At 36.3% G+C, this 20,791-nt stretch overlaps 1 protein-coding gene across 1 annotated transcript in view; it reads left to right on the top strand.

Moving 5' to 3' along the window:
- The first annotated feature begins 8,711 nt into the window (after window positions 1-8,711).
- LOC100535882 (uncharacterized) overlaps window positions 8,712-20,791 on the top strand; it is a 120,139-nt gene continuing 108,059 nt past the window's right edge. Inside the window, exon 1 of the mRNA XM_003200473.7 lies at window positions 8,712-9,233. Coding sequence (XP_003200521.2) covers window positions 8,970-9,233 — 264 coding nt within the window. The 5' untranslated portion in view covers window positions 8,712-8,969. The remainder of the gene's footprint in view (window positions 9,234-20,791) is intronic.

The raw sequence follows: 20,791 nt of genomic DNA, 5'->3' as shown, positions 1-20,791 counted from the left end.
GTTTAACTCTTTATAGAGATACATTCAGAAGCTCATTATAAACTATCTAATGTACAGTACCATTTGGCACACATGCATTCTTTAATCTCAAGCAGTGACTGATTCATATTGAAGGTAAAATAGCCTCTCTCGTTGTCCTGAAGTCTTTGTGTGTATTGTATAAGAGGTAATTGTGTGTATTGTATAAGAGGTAATTTACTCTTCAATTAAGTTTGAGGGACTCTGAACCGTCGGCTAAATAATAGGGGCCGCCTTGAGTTACATTGTGCTGTGACCTAAATGACTGGGTCAACTTTTTTTTTCTTCTTCTCTCCACACAAATGTGCATTCTTCTACAGTTTTCCCAAGCCTCTGCACACTCCTCTGTTTTGCCTTGAGAAAAACCTGACCTTAACTGCTGCATGCTTGTGTGTGTTTCATGCAATTGGCAGTTTGCCTGGCAGTTTGTTCTTCAGCAACACTGCCCCTTTTGAGTCACACAACAGGCACGTTTTATGCCAGTGATGTGTGGGACACAGCTGCCCCCATAATGATCATGTAATGACCACATGACAAGCTGGACAGTTGACAAAATGGCGTACGTACATTCATTTAGCACCGTCTTGTTTTGAATTTAAATATACACCCACAAACGACAACAAAATTTTTGCTTGGGGTTAAGGGGAGAATTTGACTTTACTCATTATGTCAGAGGTTTATATTTTATTACTTTTTTATTAACTGCATAATGGAGGTTTATGCTGAATTTAACTGATTTTTTTCTTCCAGATAATCAGCAAATTCGACAATATTCTTGTCCTAGGACCTGAGGATTTGTCTTTTATGAAGTTTCAGTTTGAGACGAGTCCAGCAGATGGAGACATTTACTGCACAGTTGTATTATTATTGGGTCAGGACCTGAGGAGAATGAGCTGTCATTGTTTCCATCTCATTTGCAGATTTTCTGCCCCAGGAAATATGCAGCATAAAGGCTGTCATCTTTGCTTTTCATCTTTTGCCATTTTTTATAAACTTTTCATCCAAGTAGTTAATCAACACGCTGCAGATGTGAGTAGCCTACAAGAATACTTTTTTCCCCTTTCAGTTTATAGTACAACGAAAAATTACTATTTGTACATTTTTTTAATGATGAATCATTTACCACTATAAAGAGCCTTTTGACCAAAAGGTTCCTTGAACCTTTGCCAACCTGGCAATGGTCATTGACTTGCAAGAATTTACCAGCTTTTAAACTGTTTGTGCATTAACCAGGCAGAATGAATTGGGGAAACATCTTTTTATTATGGCTTCTTAGCTTCTTCTTATTACATTTCTTTTCAATACCATACATAAAAAGATCATTTTTTATTAATATATTATTTTCAGCAGTGTCATTTGTTTTGCTTTTATGTTCAAAACTGTTGAGCTTTCTATATCATACATGAACAGTAACTTATTTCATAATTGTAAGTTGTTTTTTTTTTTGTTTGTTTTTTGCTTACATGTTGTGCTTGGCAAAGTTTAATTGCAATTAATTGCATCTAAAATGTGAAGGTTTGATTTGACCTTATATGTGTGTGCATATTATGTATATATTTATCATTTCTTTGTGGTATATATACCAGTCAAAACAAACTATTGGGTGCAATCAAGCAAAAATGACAAAGGCTTAAAATTTAAGCTTTTTAAGCAATGTAAGCAGTTTTAAGCTAAAAATTGTAGAGCTTTTAATTTGGCAGAAAGTTACAGAAACTTCACCAGTTGAAAATAGTTTTACCAGCCTTTAAATTTTATGTGCATTAACCAGGCCGAAAGAATTGTTGTGAAATGTTTTTCTTATTTTCACTTATTTAATCAAGTTTTTTTTTTCAATATCATACATGAACTGTAAATTATGTAAATCATAATTCAGTATTTGTCATTTTGCCAAACAGTCAAATAACTTTTTTTGTTGTTGTTGTTTTTAAAGCATAAGACTGTAGTGCTTTAATTTTAGAAGAACACCACAGAGAAACTTCTCTTCTGAAACACGTTTGTTGACAACACATTTATAAAGCATCCTCATTACACCCTTGGGAGGATGTTTAGTGTGTGTTGCAATTTTGTAATTGCACATAATATATAGCTCAAAGGTGACACGGTGGCGCAGTAGATAGTGCTGTCGCCTCACAGCAAGAAGGTCGATGGTTCGAGCTGGGTCAGTTGGCATTTCTGTGTGGAGTTTGCATGTTCTCCCCGCATTCATGTGGGTTTCCTTCAGGCGCTCCAGTTTTCCCCACAGTCCAAAGACATGCAGTTCAGGTGAATTGGGAAAGCTAAAATTTTCCGTAGTGTATGTGCGTGAATGAGTGTATGAGTGTTTCTTAGTGATGGGTTGCAGCTGAAAGGGTATCCGCTGCGTAAAACATGTGCTGGATAAGTTGGCGGTTCATGTGGCAACCCCTGATTAATAAAGGGACTAAGCCAAAAAGAAAATGAATAAATGAATATTACTCAAACTCACACTTGAAGCTAATCAAGTCACTCAGAGATAAAAGAAACACTGGAATCATGTGTAAAAGAACACAATGTTGCACATCAGATATTCCGATATTAGATTAGATTAGATTCAAATTTATTGTCATTACACATGTACAAGTACAAGGCAACAAAATGCAGTTTAGGTCTAACAAGGAGTGCAATAGCAGCAGGTGCAGGATACAGGCATAAGTTATAAAGTGCAGTTATAGAAAAACTATGGTGATATTTACAAAGGGATGTACCATCAACATTATTTACAGGTTGTATTAGCTATGAACAGAGATTTACATCAGATGAAAATATGTACAGGTTGCTATAAACAATCAGAAGTGTGCAGATAGATAAACATAATTAAAAATGTATATGCACAGTGGATGTGTACATAATTACAAATGTCCATGTGCAGTATGTACAGTTCAGATAAATGAATCAGTGCAATGTTGTGCATCGAATATGTGCAATTTTTTAAATGTGCAAATGTTGAATAGTGCAGTGATTATGAGGAGTATAAGCTATGAGGAGACTATAATACAGTCTTTGCTATTTTTAGCCCCAATTATTAGCCCCCTTTGATTTTTTTTCTTTTTTAAATATTTCACAAATGATGTTTTACAGAGCAAGGAAAATTTCACAATCTGAAAGTCTGAAAATATTTTTCTTCTACAGAAAGTCTTATTTGTTTTATTTGTACTAGAATAAAAGCAGTTTTTAATAAAAAAAATAAAAAAAACATTTTAAGGTCAAAATTATTTTAGCCCTTTAAAGCTATATATTTTTTTCAGATAATCTACTGAACAAACCATTATTATACAATAACTTGCGTAATTACTCTTACCTGCCTAGTTACCCTAATTAACCTAGTTATGCCTTTAAATGTCACTTTAAGCGTATAGAAGTGTTTTGAAAAATATCTAGTCAAATATTATTTACTGCCATCATGGCAAAGATAAAATAAAACTATTATGTTTAGAAATGTGTTGAAAAAATCTGCTCTACATTGAACAGAAATTGGGGAAAAAATAAACAGGCGAATGATAAGTCAGGGAGGCTAATAATTATGACTTCAACTATATATATATATATATATATATATATATATATATATATATATATATATATATATATATATATATATTCAACTATATACTATATATATATATGCTTTTACAATTTTTGAATAAATAGGTCAAACACTTTTGTCTACTCATGTTTGCTACTGATATTTAAGTGTGTTAAGTGTGTTACTGTATTAAGTAAACCCTGGTTAAACAGTTAAAGTTTTATAATGTAACCATACTGTAGATTCCACAGTAAAAACGAATTAGCTGACCACTTAAAAGGTGAATAAACCCGCTGATAAAGTAACTAATCACTTTTTACAGTGCAAAAACGATCCTTATTTTTTTTTAAGCGTGTGCTGGTAATTCATCCACACTATTATTAAGAAATACTTTGATTAATGTGTTGGTTGGAGATCTACAACCATACAGGTGTAATTCCAGTCAGCTTATGATATTTTTAACGAATCCATTAATGGCATCATTATCTTTAAGCATTAACCGCAAACGAGACTTCATAGAGTCAGTGAGAATAAAAAGTGATTAAAATTCAGTTGAGTCGAGGTCAGTGCCTCTCTATGCTAATCACAGCCGGACTTGAAGAGCTCTCTGTTCTGGCCACGGGTCACTCTACTTTGGGAAATAACCGGTTTCCAGGGATGTGCGCGTCAGCAACAAGTCCATCCCGTGCTGGGGGGAGGAAACAGGATTGAGTCAATAAAATCGGCTCATTATATTTTTAGCATAAAGCAGATGCTTTGTATAGTAGTAACTGCCTTCATCTCTACTCTACGCACACACTGGGATTTTTTCCTGATGTAGAGATATAAAAGGCAGAGGGAATGTAGCTTTGTATTTTTCACAATATTCAGTCAAATGTCTGCTTTAGGGTGAGCTGGATTTAAATCTGGATTAACATGATTAAACAGATTAAAGGACACAAATTTGACCCCTTTTACAATATGTAAGATAAGACTTTGGTGTCTCTAGAATGTGTCTGTAAAGCATAGGTCTCAAACTCAATTCCTGGAGGGCCGTAGCTCTGCACAGTTTTGCTCCAACCCTAATCAGACACACCTGATACAAATAATCAAGGTGTTCAACACTACTCTTGAACACCATTATTAGTTGGATCACCTGTGTTTGAATAGGGTTGGAGCAAAACTGTGAAGAGCTACGGCCCTCCAGGAATTGGGTTTTAGACACATGCTATAAAGTTTAAGCTCAAAATACCTATCAGATTATTTATTATATAATGTAGAATCAGACAATTTTGGTGTAATTTTCGGCCCATTTTGTAGCCTGTGACTTTAAATCTAAATGAGCTGCTTCTCTCTGTCCACCGATTCGACGTGCATGTCTGCTTCTCCTGCGTTACAACAGATACACAGCCATCAGTGATAGAGACAGACACGGATGAAGCTAAAATAAGGTCACTAGTAAGAAAAAAAAGTAAGTTTATTTGATGTATTTGTGGTGGAGTCTATTCAAGTCTGAAACGGTGAGTCACACACAAGTGTCGTTTGCAGTACACAAACACACACACATATGCTTGTTAACTGACACCATGCAGCCGTAGTGATTATAGTGGTTAAGAATTACAAAGAGAGTTTACTCTTTTTTTTATTACAAACATGCTCTGTTTTAAATACCTATTCAACCTAAAATAAAATACTTATTGAGGTGCAGCTGATCACAGAGAGTTATTAACATGTCTAATCCCAGTTTATTTGCAAAAGATGTTCTGTGGACATGTGTATACATGTTATTATGGAAACATGGCACCTGTTAATCAATTCAATGTGCGGAAAAACTGCACTCCTACATTACTTTGCGATGGGCTTCAAAATCACTGGGATTTGGATCCCATTTTAATGTCAAGAATAAAAAAGAGACTTATTGTGTTTCTATCGCTCCAATATGACTGTGGACACACTATACATACACACAGTTCTGCCCAAATAGCTTACAAAAGCTGATTTTCATCATAGGAGCTCTTTAATACCAAAGCCAATTCACTACATTGTAAAACATATCCTTAAATTAGCAGTTTTCTCTATTTTGTGATTCATGTTTTTATTTTTCCTCATTTATTTATGCTTTTGAATTGAATTATTGGACCTAATCTTTCTTCCAGCAACTTTTTAAGCTTTAAACTTTTTTTTCCAAACTAAAAGTTTGAACAAAGTGACTTTTATTTACATTGTTAATGGTTTAAAGTGATACATTGTCTGGGTTGGTTTTGTACATTAACCGTGTAATAAACTGCCAGTAAATTTTCTGTTATTTTATCTTATTTCTAATACATTTTATGATTTCAAATTACTAAAATGTCAATACATTTTCAACATCAAAAGTCGACAAAGCAGAGATCAAGGTTCCTATAATACAATTCACAACCGTAAATAAATAGAAAACACATGTGAATCACAAAATAAAGCAATGTTAAATAACAGATCTTTTCCCCAGTGTAGTTCTGAAAGAACCCATGGCTAAAAGACTCCTAAAATTCTAAAGTTCATTTTTATTGACATTTTCCATTTATTTCTTTAGCTATTTGGAATTATAAACCGTTTACAGTCATTGTGTGTGGTCCTCAGCAATGACAGATCTAACTGTAAACATCAAAATAATCAGTCCCTGTGAAATGTTCAATCATCCATATTCATTTCAGGAGCAATAGGGCCCCACAAACAGGATTTTGGCATCTAAACTTCTGAATAGCTGTGCTCGGGGTGTACAGCTTTGTTCTTACCCAGCGACCTAATGATTAAGTCAGAGAAAGCCTGCCGTTTCCACTTTTTGCCTATGATGTGATAAGCTGACGGTAATGTAAATGTGCATGAGTATTGAATGTAACAGGCCTCTGTCTGTCTATTGTCCAGCCTCTGACAGGGTCTTTTAATTGGTGCCGCAGCACTTTGATCATGCTCGGAGATTAAGTGAAGCTTGAGACCTATTATTCCACAACTGCCATGGGAGTATACTTGAAAAGAAACCCTATTGAGAATTTCCAGACAAGTCCAGTGCATTATATTACTGGCAATTCCCATAGTTTTACAGTCGTTTTCAGATAGATTCACAGTTTCACAGACAACAAACAGGACCAGGAAAAAGGGGTGTTTTAAAATGGACCCTTTTTACATTTTCGGGTTTCTCATAGTGAAAGTCATTATAGTTGGGTAAACATAGAGAGCAGTGAATAGGAGAGAAGAGCAATTTTTTTACAATCCTATTTGCTGAAATAATAGAAGAACAACTCGACTTTGATAATATCAAGACTTTAAAAAAGGGAGGAAAGTGTGAGATTGATAACGGTAGCCAGAAGAGAGAACAACGTCAAATTTACTGTCCTGCGCGTATACAGGCATTTCAAACACCTCACACAAGCAGTATTTTATTGTAGTTTGATGCAAAGGTGATATACAGTAGGTCTAATACATGTCAAGTTTTTAAAAATGGAAATATTAAAAACTTTTAAGCATTTAAGATTGTGTTGACAGTTAAACGAGTCATAACAGTATTGTTAAAAGGGACAATTGTTAGATTTGTCATCATGGCTGCCATCATGTGAAAAACAAAAAGGAGGGAAATAATGAACTCTAAACACGTCATAAAACGTTCATCATGACGACTTCTTTTTTTCAAAGTGTGTATTTTTAGCTTATACTGAACAAGTAAATGTGATTAGTATCACGATGAATTCACATTTGAATATAGGCTACTCATTTATTTTCATATTTGGGCCATTCCTTAACTACGCACACTTTCAGCCTTGTGAAGTTGAGTTTAAAAAAAGCTTGTTCAAAATTCACGTAGCCTAATAAGTTTATACAATTTGTTTAGTTTTAAGATCTGTAAGCGGACACACTTAAATAAGAAGAGAAACATTTTTTTTTCCATCGTGATCTGAACAAATGTCAATTCCACCACAACTCAATATTCAGTCAAACATTGTCTAAGATCTTTTTTGTATGTAGTTTAACCAACCTTTCTACAATATATACAATAATTATGCGTTTGTCAATGATATAAATTAGATGTATGCTGAATTGTACACTTGTTACACTAAAATGTAGGATTAAATTGGTTAAGAGCTTTTTAGAAAATAAATAAACTGAATTTGTATATTAAATAGAGCATGAACTTATACATTGTGAATACATTTTTAACGTGTGATGAGAACTTTTCAAATATATTTTTAAAAATGTGTGTGGTGGTGGAAATGACAGTGGTGGAAATGACATTTGAACAGTTTATTGTGAGAAATAGCTTCAAGGATTAGCTTTGAATTGATACTAGCCTTTCATGTATACAAAACAATCTTATTTACCTTAATTTTGTTTGGTTTTTAAAAACATCTCTGAAGGTACAGCATGTTTGGAAATGACGTAGAATAAATGTATTTCCTTATCAAGCAATATTTATTTAGATTTTTCTTCAAGTGTTATTGCTACAAATTTTAATTCCCTCCATCTTAAACAATAGTGATGACACTAATCATTTTCATAGAAACCACCTAAATAATCTTTCACACAAACTTTTTAAAGCGACTACAGTGTTGTGGTGGAAATATATAATACTGTGCGACAGCTATGTTTTGTATAAAAACAATATTGATAATAGTCTCACATTAATAAGTATAAAATATTTAAATTATTTCACAAGTGCTTAATTAAGATACAATAATAGATACCAGATAAATAACATTTTAAAATGATATTTTAATTGTTGAAGTTTTTAAACTCTGGATGTGTGAGGCGAAAACAGTAATTTTGACACCTAAAAGGAGGTTGAATAATACGAAAAACATATAACAGAAAGCTAGTACATTTAAAAAAAAATAGGCTAGGTTTTATTGTTAGTTTGACAAAGAAAGAGAAATTTGAACAAAATTATAGCCTTTATATTTTGGATATATGAGTGTCTGTATTTGAAGAATTACCCATTTGTGAAACTGGTCGGGGTGTAGCAGCACTCTTAACACTAACAAACTCCAAAAATACGCCTGGATACGTGGATAGATTTTACATTTCTAAATACGTAGCCTCACAGAAAATCGGGTATTATTTTCAAGATAGGTGACGGATATACCCATGCGGAGGACACACCCTCTACTGGCAACTTTAACCGCTACAGCTTCCCAGGCGATGCGCAGTCTTGCTCTTGCAGCGCTTTGCTTTGAGAGCACAGCCTATCCGGTTGACGCGAGAGTAAAGAAGTGCTTTCAGTCACTGGGAAAGTAAATGGGATGAAAGCTCAAGTCTATAGGTCAGCAGGTCTAACATACAAAGCCTCTTAACTGCAGCAGGTGGAAGGAGGAAGAGCAAGAGGAGGAGGAGGCGCCCTGGACTCCGCGCGGAGTGTGGAAAGACCTTGGTGGTCTTACTTACCTGAGTGAGCATCATTCATATGCCCGTTTTCACGCCGTGTCTTCATGATGGACAGATGGACAGTGTAAAGAAAGCGTCACCAAGCAAGACAAGGCTGATCAGCGCGCACAGGACAAGTGCGCAAATGTCAGCTATGAGATTGGATAGAGACCGAAAGAGTTGGCACTCTTGGGAAAGCTCGAGTTCGGACAGAAGGAGTGCTGTTAGGGCAATGATAAGGGATGTAAAGCGCGGACTACACTGGACTGTGATTTGCCTGTTCTCGCTTGCGCTGCGCCCGCAGGTAAGCCGCTGATTACGCGCTATTTTCAGCCGCCGTTTAACCTGCTTTGACTTTTTCAGGGGTGTTTTCTACACAGAGCTCTCCGTAGACGATTTTCAGCGCTGTTTCTTGTTACTTTAGAACTATTTGCAAGAGATATGGATTATAAATGTGGTTTTCGGAGTGACTTTTAAGGAGCACAACTTTTCAAACGCGTCAGTGATTTTCTGGGCGCAGTCCTAGTTTGAGGTTCACATCGCTCAATCGTTCTCTGCCCCAGATAACTACTTCAGCTATTTTTAACAAAAGACCACCCCAGTGTCCTGCAAAATCCACAATAACGCATAATATCAATAATTATGTTTTTTTATTATGTACTCCCGACAAATTAAGACGATATTGCAGCTGTTGCCATGGTTACCTCCTCACGCAAAGGTGATTTGTGTTCGCGGGCAAACGCACCTGGAGATCTCGTTAACTCAAACTTTGTTTGTTAGAATCATATCCAGAGCGAAAACATATTTTAAAGGCACCCATCATCTCCTTTCAACCCCCATTTAGGACTTTGAATTACGGGTGTCGAACCCCCACATTAGTCTGTTTGGGAGCCACCTGTTGTTCCATCATCATCTTTCTTTGTTACGTGCTGCACTTGTCGCTCTTTTGGGCGGGTTGCCTCGTTCTTCATGCAGATATTTAATCGTCATGCTTAGGTGGCTCACATATCAGGCACACAAGGAATGTGGTATTGCAAATGTGTTAAGACTATGTAACAAGATACATTCTAAATAAATCTCATATCAGCTCAACTGGTTTATTTGCACATGAAAGCATCATTTTGCTTCAGTAGTAAAATGAGGGTATTGCAGTGTTTTTCTGTTTAGAGCGGGGCTTATTTTTAATTTCATTATGTTTACATCAGGCAGTAAAGTAGCGGCCATGGAGATTTTATAAAGAGAAATTGGTCTCTTTGTGGGCTTGTGATTTTGTCTTTGTTTGCATTCCCAGAAAAACATTCACTGACTCTAATTATGCTGATCCATCAGTACCACCCAAATGGCTTAGCTGTATTTAGAGAACACATATCATTGCTTTATTTTCAAAACATGAATCTCTCTTGAAATAGAAGCCTATTCAATTTGAAACCAATTGGCATCAAAGCTGTTTCTGAATCTCCTCCTAGTGCTACATAACCCGACGCAGCCACCTATTACTGCAGGCTGTGAGTTTGGGCCGATGTTGTTGGTCTACGGTGGGTCAGACACCTCACCTGCTGTGGAGGGCAGATCCTGCCTATGAGGAGCCTTTGAGCTCAGAAGCCTCATGTGTGTTCTGGCCTGTTACTGCTGCATGAGCATACCTGTCTTGACTCTGAGGGCGTGTGAAAAATGCTTATATTTTGGTTCTGCAGTTTTTGCGGCATGAACTTTGGTTTTTGAACACTTTGATGATTCTTGGAAAACCGAAGGCCTCTTTTCACTCAGTATGTTTACAAAAATTGTCCAGTTCTGGAGAGAGGAAGGTTTATTGGTTTTATGTTGTCAGGTGAGATGAGGAAGGGAAGTAATGAATGGTTTTGTATTGTTGGTTGGCCTATAAATCACTGGGCTGTGAAGGAAATGCCACCTGATCTACTGGGTGTTTATGTCTTGTAAACACTTGTATTTATCTGTTTGATCATTAATGTTGCTTTCTGCATATTTTATGTTAAATATTATGTATTACCTAATGTGACACTGACGAAAGCACTCAAAGACATGTTACAGCAGATCACAAGCACATCATAAAAAATACAAGTATTAAAATAACAATTAACATAAACCACAAATCGTTAAAAGCTATCCTAAACAAAAACATTTTTATCTGAGATTTAAAATTGGATATAGAGTCCACCTGGCGAATGTGCAAAGGCAGTTTGATTTTATTTCAACTTATTAAATAAATTAATGAGTGAGGACCTTCTTTGGTACGTGTCAATTGGTATAATTAACCAGACTTATCCAGAAGAGCACATTGATGTATATTTGATTGTTTTACCTAATGTAACTTGAAAGTAGTGAAGATGTTTTAGTTATTGCTCGCTAAAAGGTGAATAAAAATGTAGATTTGTTTAAAATTGTAATTGCAATATTAAATAATTATTTATTAATGTATGATTATTTATAAATTTTACAGCAATGTCTGTTAAGCCTAAAACACAACCCAATGCAGGTAAATATCTAAATACAGGCATTTTGTCCTATTAATACTTTTACTATTATACTGTTGATGAAAAATATGGGGTTGGTACAGTTTTTAAATGTCTCTCATTTCTACCAAGAAGCTTAAATTAATAAAAAAAAAATGCAATAATACTGAATATTATAATAAAATCGGGAAAAAAAATCCCTGTGATGATATTCAAAGACAGGCACCGGATCCTTCTTAAATTCTAATTTATGATGATGAAACATTTCAGTTGTGCTACTTAACATGGGAATGGTGACACCGTTTTTTTGTCAGGATGTGAAGTTCAAAAGAACACCTTGTAACATGATATAATTTTTTATGTTAGTTTTGTAAATGTAATTTATCAATGCTTTAAGAATTGCTAATATTATTTTTTTATAGTGGCCAAGGGAGCTTAAACGCGCTGCAAGTAAAAAACAAACAAACACATGCAAATAAAAAAACAAGGACACATTGAGAAAACATCTTCATCAATTGGACAGCACAAGCTCACACATACAGAAACATGCTGCAAATAGCACAGACCACAATAGAAATTTGTTCGGGGACCAAAAAAAGAGATGAACCTGGTGAATCCTTTAGCTAATTTTAACATCCGAATTATACAGTACGATTTCTTGTTGCTTGTATATTATGTAATATAATATAATGAACGTAGGTGGCACAGTGGTTAGCACTGTCGCCTCACAGCAAGAAGGTTGCTGGTTCGAATCCAGGCTGGGCTAGTTGGCATTTTTGTGTGGAGCTTGCATGTTCTACCTGTGTTCGTGTGGGTTTCCTCCGAGTGCTCCCGTTTTCCCCACAGTCCAAAGAGATGTGGTATAGGTAAATTGAATAAACTAAAATGCCCCTAGTGTATGAGTGTGTATGGATGTTTCCCAGTACTGGGTTGAGGCTGTAAGGGCACCCGTTGCGTAAAACATATGCTGGAATACTTAGGGGTTCATGGCGGAATAGAGACTTTAAGGCAGTCTTAAAAGCATTGAAAAAGTCTCAAATTTGATCATCTCAAATTAAGGCCTTAATAGCCTAGAATCTGGTAAGCAGTCTTGGATTTTATTACAAAGGTCTTATTTTATTTATTTATTTATTTTTGCCTTTCCTCGAATTAAGTTACAAGTAACAAAATTAACTGTTACTAATGTAGGCTACATAAAAATTCATGCAGCGTAACGTTGAGTGCATCTCTCACTCCACATCATAGCAGAAAACGCTAAATTGTGCGCACCCATTACTATGATTACTAGGTAAGTGAGGTACAGAACAAGATAGTCGCTAGCCTAGCTTGTCGGCTGAAATTGTGTTGGATAAAATTGATAAAAGTGTCAGTTTAATCCGCTGTGGCCAAGAAAACCGAATTACGCTTGGGTCAAGCCTGTGCCAGTAAATGACCGCAGCGCCTACTGCTGTTGGTGCTGGAAATCTTTTAAGCTAGCGATGATTGGTGTTATGGCCCTGGACTTCTATATGAGGGGTGCCAAACACACCGCGTGTAGTACTGCTCGTCAGCGCCAACCACCTAATGTGCAGTTCTGTGCTATCAGTTTTAAAGAAAATTCTACATTAGAAGCATTGCCACCACAGCCAAGGGACATCTTATCTTACTGTGGCTCAACACCAACTCTGCGGGCAGAAGTGATGTTGGTATTTAAAACAATCTCTGAACACCACTCTTACACATCGAATGAGAACATTACAGAGGTTTTCAAAACCATGTTTCCTAACTCAGAGGTTGCAGCTATTCTCATGTGGAAGCAACAAAAGTGCATATATTAATAAATTCGGATTAGCTCATTTTATAACTAAAGATCTGACTGACCAGGCCAATGAGGCTAACGGATTTGTGGTCAAGTTTGACGAGAGTCTCAATAGGATGACGAAATGTAAGCAGTTGGACCTTTATATTCGCTACTGGGTGGACGACCACGATGTTGCATATGTATAAAATATTACTGATGATTGAAATAAAATGCTTTATTTAATTTAAGTAGCCGACTTGTACATATTTATTTTTGAGGGTTTAAATTTTATACAGATTTCACATTTTCCCCTCATACTTCAGTCGTAATGGGTAAAAAAGTTGCCATTAAATTTCATTTGAAATGGTATTAAAAAGGTCTTAAAAAGCCTTAAATTTAATTTGGAGGATCCCGGTGGGTACCCTGAAAGACTATTCATTCATGAGACTGAATAAATGTATATTTTGTATACTTTTAGCCCTAATAATCTCTTAGATCAGAGAACAAAATAAGAACCAGCCAGGTTCATCACTTTTTGGGGTCCCTCAATGTTTTCCTTTGTGGGCTGCCCTTTTTGCAGTGCATTTATTTTTTGTGTACAGATTGAATGACTATTTGCAGTGTTTCTCAAACCCCTTAGAGCCTTCTTTAGTGTGAAGACATACATATTAATTCAGTTTATTCTAAGTGATTCTAAGCCTATTTCAAAAAGTATTAGTACAAAACAGTAGGCTATTTATTTTATTTGTTGACATTGTATGCTTTTGATGGTGGGCTTTAATATGGAGAATACATAACACATAATGCAACATGCTGTGATGTAGATTCCCAGTGGGTTATATTTAAATTACGTGCATCAGGGAGCCGCTATTAATATGCAGGAGACTCCCAGACTTTCCAGGAGAGGTGGAATGTCTGTCATCTTAAATTTCTGCAATGAAATATACTTTACATATTGTCAGATTGGTTGCAAGTAACACTGATTAGCTTAGTTTGGTGCTCATGGACACTTTTTGACTTGTTTTTGACTTTTACTTTGAGTGGGAAAGCAGTGGCAAATGACCTATGCAAGTAAAAGGGACAGTATGCTAAAGATTTAATATAGAGCATTGATTTCCAAAACTTGAAAGTTAGTTTTTAAGAAACTATTAAGAAATTGATTGAAATTAAGCTGACAGATATTAGCATAATATAACATAATATGAAATATCTTTGTTTAAGACATTTATAACATCCAATAAGGCATTGCATTTTGATATAGAGAGAACATTCACTGTATCACCGGAATAAAATAAGGACAGAGATGCCCCGTTTTTAGAGTACTAAAGTGTGTGTTTTTGGTGCAGCACATAAACATTGTTATGTACATTGTAATAAATGTGATTAATTTGTAAATGCTACCATGTATTATAATTGTTGCCGTTTAAAGTAATGTAAAGAATAGCCATCTTAACTGGACCAGCTGCAAATAAACTGTTGAGTCTGCAGTAATATTGCATATGTTGCATATGTGCAGAAACGATGGCCTAAATAAACAGGGCAGCAGTGTATCAGATACACCAGCTGTGTTCTTTACTGTTGTGCTGGATACTGTCTGGTACTTGCAGTTGGCCTTTAACAGCTGGAGGACAGATATTTCAACAGTACAGTCTTTCATGAATTTAAGAAAGCATTAAAACTAAAGGGATAGTTACCCCAAAAATGAGAATTCTGTTATTAATTAATCACCACATGGTGCTCCAAACTCATAAGACTTTCCAAAATTCAATAATTTAGATGAAATTTGAGAGCTCTTTGACTAGCAAGGGTTCTGAAAGGCCTAAAATGTAAAAAAAAAAACAGTTCATGTGACTTCAGTGGTTCAATCATTATTTTAGTGAAGCTACAAGAATATGTTTGAGCACAAAACAAACCAAAAATAATGACTTTCTACAGCTTTAACTTCAGTGTCACTTCAGGATCCACAGTCACGAGATTGCCACAATACGCTTCACTGCAGTGTTGACGTATAACTCGAATAGAAAAGGCAGAGGAAGATGCACATTATGCATAAAACATTTTTCGCAAACATGTCTGAAGATTTCAACACAGTGAATTACTTGCTTTTTATGCCCAGCTTTACTTATTCAAGTCAGAATATACAGAAATAGGCAATATGTGCCAGAAGCATGACACTTTTTTTGAACACACAACCTGAACTGAAACTGGAGAGAAGAAATTGTTGAACAAAACCATTTTATTTATTTATTTATTTATTTATTTATTTGTTCGTTCAATCGTTCATTCATTCATTCATTCATTCATTCATTCATTCATTCAATCGTTTATTCATTCATCATTTAGCACATATAATTTATTATTCTTGTAGCCTCAAAAAATTATGGTTAATCTACTGAAGTGAGTTTTGATAATGTTCTGGGCCTTTATTGTTTTGAGACCCTTGTACTCAATTAAGAAACAAAGAGCTCTAAGATTTCATCAGAAATATCTTCATGTGTGTTCCAACGAAGCTATTATGTCTTTTAAAACAACGTTCATGAATTAACCCATTGAAACGTGCAATAAAACCGCTGTGTTCAGTCTTGGCTGGTTCTTGCAGCATATGATCACACTGTTGTGCATCATAAATCATATATTATCATAAATCACAATTTAGCACTGTTTCAATCAATAATGTTTAGTTTAGGTTTCAGACCTTTAAATATGCATAAGTACAAGTAAACATAACAAATGTGCTTTGTAAAATACATAATGATGTTGATGGAGATGACAATCATATTTTAAACATAATCAGACATGTTTTGTTCACATCAGATACACACATATATATATATATATGTATATATATATATACACAGTTGAAGTCAGAATTATTAGCCCCCTTTACTTTTTGATTTTTTAATTTTTTTAAATATTTCCCAAATGATGTTTAACCGAGCAAGGGAATTTTTTACAGTATGTCTGATAATATTTTGTCTTCTAGAGAAAGTCTTATTTATTTTATTCCGACTAGAATAAAAGCAGTTTTTAATTTTTTAAAAACCATTTTAAGGTCAAAATTATTATATAGTTAACCCAATTAAACTAGCTAAGCCTTTCAATGTCACTTTAAGCTGCATAGAAGTGTTTTGACAAATATCTAGTCAAATAAATTTTTTTGTCATCATGGCAATGTACAATAAATCAGTTATTAGAAATTAGTTATTCAAACTATTATGTTTAGAAATCTGTTAAAAAATCTTTCTGTTAAACAGAAATTATGGGAAAAAACAGGCAGGCTTCAACTGTATATATGTTTAGGTAACTAGAATATTCTCTCATTGTTCACCCAGTTAAACAGCCATTTACTTTCAAGTATTTGGCAGGACCCTGTTAAATTATCACGTTAATCCAGCAGCTGTAATCTCTCCACTGCAGTGCACACTATGGCGCCACCTATCACCTGTCACGTTTTAACTAATACAATCACTATTAAACTGTTTAAATGACAAAGTACATGTTCTTACACACACTTTTGGACCAGAATATTCAATCAATATTTGCAGAAAAGAGAGAACCTATACAGGTATATACTGTACATAAAATCATCAGAGCTACGGTGTGTCATGTGAAAAACTTGACATGGTACCACCGATGTTTAACCACTGTCAAGACTCTCTCATCATCAAACACATTCTATTAGAATGTACAATTTGAAAGACTTTTTTTTTTTACTGAGAGCACTTTGATGGATGTTTTAAAAATGAAGCATTAGAAAAAATTGAAGTCATCAAAAGTGTAACAGAAAAATAATTCTGAAAAAAGTTTTTAATGTAAACCTTTATTTATTGAAATGTTTTTATTTCTTTATGTATCATATCTTATTGAAACTTAAAGTGGTATTACAGTTATGGCTATGTCATATGTTTTATCTATATTGACAACGTATATACTGATGGGCAATAAATAATCTAACTTGTAAACAAATTGTAAACTTGACACGTCACGATGGAAACTTTATAGTGACAGGTTCTACTTAATGGTCACATTAAAAAGCTCAAATAGGGGGCTCAGCAGGAGTGTGTAACATTCATCCAATCATTCCTTTTCTTTTAGTTTCTTTTTAGTCTCTTTATTAATCAGGGGTTGCCACAGCGGAATGAACCGCCAACTTATCCAGCACATGTTTTACACAGCGGATACCCTTTCAGCTGCAACCCATCTCTTTAAAACGCCCACAATCTTTCACACACAGACAATTTCGCTTATTCAATTTACCTTTAGCACATGTCTTTGGACTGAAACCGGAGCACCTGGAGGAAACACACTCGAACATGGGGAGAACATGCAAACTCCACACAGAAATGTCAACTGACCCAGCTGAGGTTTGAACCAGCGACCTTCTTGCTGTAAGGCGATTGTGCTACCCACTGCACCATTGTGAAACCGCAGTATGTAACATGTGAAGGGTTATTGACATAGTTTTCAATTCTGAGTGAGCTATCGCTTTAAGGATGTATGATTCCTGGTTTAGTGACTAAACAGTGACTAAATGCATTTGTTTGTACTATTAGACATTGATAATGCAATAGCAGTTGGCCCCAGTTATTCCATTGAATACTTTAGCTGCCCCCTCACAAATGGATATCCGTTTTTGTTTTGAAAAGCAGCATGTCTTTGTCTCTGATGTTGGACAGCAGGAGTTCAGCATGAGACTTTGTGGGGTTTTAATGTCTCGGTAATGAGCTCTGTGATGCAGCTCCACAAGAGAGACTGCTGAAATACAGGTATGCTGGGAATGACTCTGGCAGAGGATGGAGGGAGAGGAAGAAAGAGGGATGGAGAGTGATGGCCGGTGGTCTGTCTACCGACTGTTTGATGTGTCCATGTTTTAGGAGCAGGAATGGGACAACATGTCATGATGGAACAATGGGAGGACAGTGCAGGCATTCAGCGGTCCTTCTCAAACGTGGGGTCACAGGGAGAGGACAGGCACCACTGAGACTTACTGTCTGTCCCGACTCAGAATGTCAAATTCACTGGAGAATCAGTGTGCGTTTGTGTGGAACAGAGTTTGTGATGCTTTAGGGGGTTTTCCTGAATTGTTATCTTTATGTATAAGACATCATGAACTGGAGACACTAGACATTGTCCTAAATTAACTCATGATTACCCATTCAGGGGTCTAGCAATACATTCAAGCATTCTTTAGGACTGATCTCACAATACAGTGCTCTAATGACACTTTAATACAGGGGTTTTCAAACTTTTCAGACCACAATCCCCAAAACAATGCCAGTGACTTGTGACCCCAATATCCTTTGAGGTGGTTATAATACGGAAACCTTGCATGCAACGATGCACACACATCAATAGATTTTTTTAAAATGTATTTGAGTTCTGTAAATGGGCCAGAAAGATTAACCTGCTGCCATAAAATCAATCTGCTGCATCTTTTGCTATTGCTTTGTCTTTAATATAATGTAATCCCCCCAAGAGTCACAATCCAATAGAAAAAAGGCTGTAACTATAAACTACTATTTATATCTTCAGTAGGTTATGTATAAAATATGGTAATTATAATGGTTTAATAAAATTTATTAGATTTTTGGAAATCACAAAGCGACATATGATGAACAATTAGCAAAAGTACTACATTTGCCACAAACACATCACCTTAATTTCGTCGTTTGCATTGACTTTGTAAGTAACGTAGTTGCGCAAATACTTAGGCCCAAACCCAATTCTATTTTTGTATCCCTACCCCTTCCTCTTCCCCTTCCTCTTGGCCCTTATAATCGAGGGTTAAGGGGAAGGGCTTCAAAATATACCCCTAAGAATTGGGACATCACTACAGCACCCGCACACGTCATCATATGTCATCATGATCTCATGCTTCATGCGAGATCACATGATCAAAACTTCTGTAGTGATTCCAGTTGTGCTATTTTTTATTATTTATCTTCAGGAAATCAATGAAGGCATATATTATGTCATCATAACGATCTAATGTGCAATAAGATCGTAACAGTACTGTGTATTTACACTGTGGCCATATTTATCTATATAAACAAACCAAAAACAACATTAACATTACAGCCCAGCCACTAGACATTACTGAAAGGGTATTGGAGTGTCATCGAGTGTCAGAATGTTGTGGGACTGTTGTACTGGAGTTATTATTAGGGATTAAAGATTGCAAAATGTAGCAATTTTAGATTTTTTTTTTGCGTTTTTTTTAAAGCATGATGATAAAACATGAACGCGATTATGAATATATTAAAACGTGTTTGTTTGTCGTAAAAATTCGTAATAATGACAAAAAATACTAATTTGTGGATCTCCTTACTTCCGGGTTCAGCAATGCTGCCTCTGTGGCTGGTGTATTCTTGGAATTTTTTTTACCCCTTGGTTTCGAGTGTGGTTCTGAAAAATCTTCGTTCGAAGGGCTATTCACCCCTTCCCCTTAGCCCTACGCCTTCAAGCTAAAGAGAATTGGGACACCCCTACCCCTTGGCGTGCACGTGCAAAACGAGGGGTAAGGGGAAGGGCTAAGGGGTAGAATTGGGATTGGGCCTTAGGCTCAATCCCAAATCTACCCCTTATCCCTGGCATAGTGTGAATAGGCCCTTAGACTTCCAACCCGGGCTCATTGTGGAAACGTAGCCCAGCGGACGTTTCTGCGGACCGCGATTTATGTCCCGGGAGGTATGTATTCGAGCGTTTTTTTGTTTTCGCGGATCCGCGAGAGGCCGCTGTGCGCGCTTTTTTGCGTCTCGGGCGGGCGCCTCTCGGGAGTGCGCGGCGTTCGCGCCCGCGCCGTTCTCGCGCGAATAGCCGCCGGATCGAAAAAAAAAAAAAAAAAAGCAAAAGCCCCCGTCTTCGATTTCTACCGCGTTTTCGGATCCCGCCGCGTTCTCGCCCTTATTTTGCGGATTCCGTTTTTCGTCTTACCTGATTTCCGGAACCCGCCGTTCCCCGGACTCGATCCCAGTCGTCGTCCACCGCGGCCGGCTCCGGCTTGTCCTCCTCCTCCTCCGGGGCCTCCGCTCCGCCGACGCAACGCTGTGAGCAAGGCGGACAAACTGATTGCATCGGGAAAGCCCTCCACTCGGAGGCGAGCCGTCGGCCAGCGAGCGCGAAGAGGAGGGGCGGAGCGGCGCCACACCGCCCCGCAGCGTTCGCTCGAAAAAAACCAAACGCGGCCTTTACGTACCTCCGGCCACTTAAATCGCGGTCTCCAGAAACGTCCGCGGGGCTACGTTTCCAGAATGAGCTTGGGTTGTAGACTTCTCAAGGGGGTATACTGGTGGAGCAATTCCGATAAAAAAGTGGTTGAAAATGCCTGTTCTTTGCCTGTGTTTTATTTCACTTGTATAGTCTTATTGTGTTTTTTACAAACTTAAAAGACGTAAGGACATAAAAGAAGTTAAAACATTGGATAAATTGGATAATTTTCTTTTCACGTGATCAATTCTTAATCCTTTAGATCAAGGGTTCTTAACTGGTTTGGTCGTGGGACCCACATTTCTACATGGTCATCAAGCTGTGACCCAAATTTTTAGAAACTATAATACTTATATTATATTATAATATATAATATATTATATCATATTATAATATATTTTAGGA

This window comes from Danio rerio, chromosome 18 (genome assembly GCF_049306965.1).
Source record: "Danio rerio strain Tuebingen ecotype United States chromosome 18, GRCz12tu, whole genome shotgun sequence".
Classification (NCBI taxonomy): Eukaryota; Metazoa; Chordata; class Actinopteri; order Cypriniformes; family Danionidae; genus Danio; species Danio rerio.
This window is presented reverse-complemented; position numbering and strand designations above follow the sequence as displayed.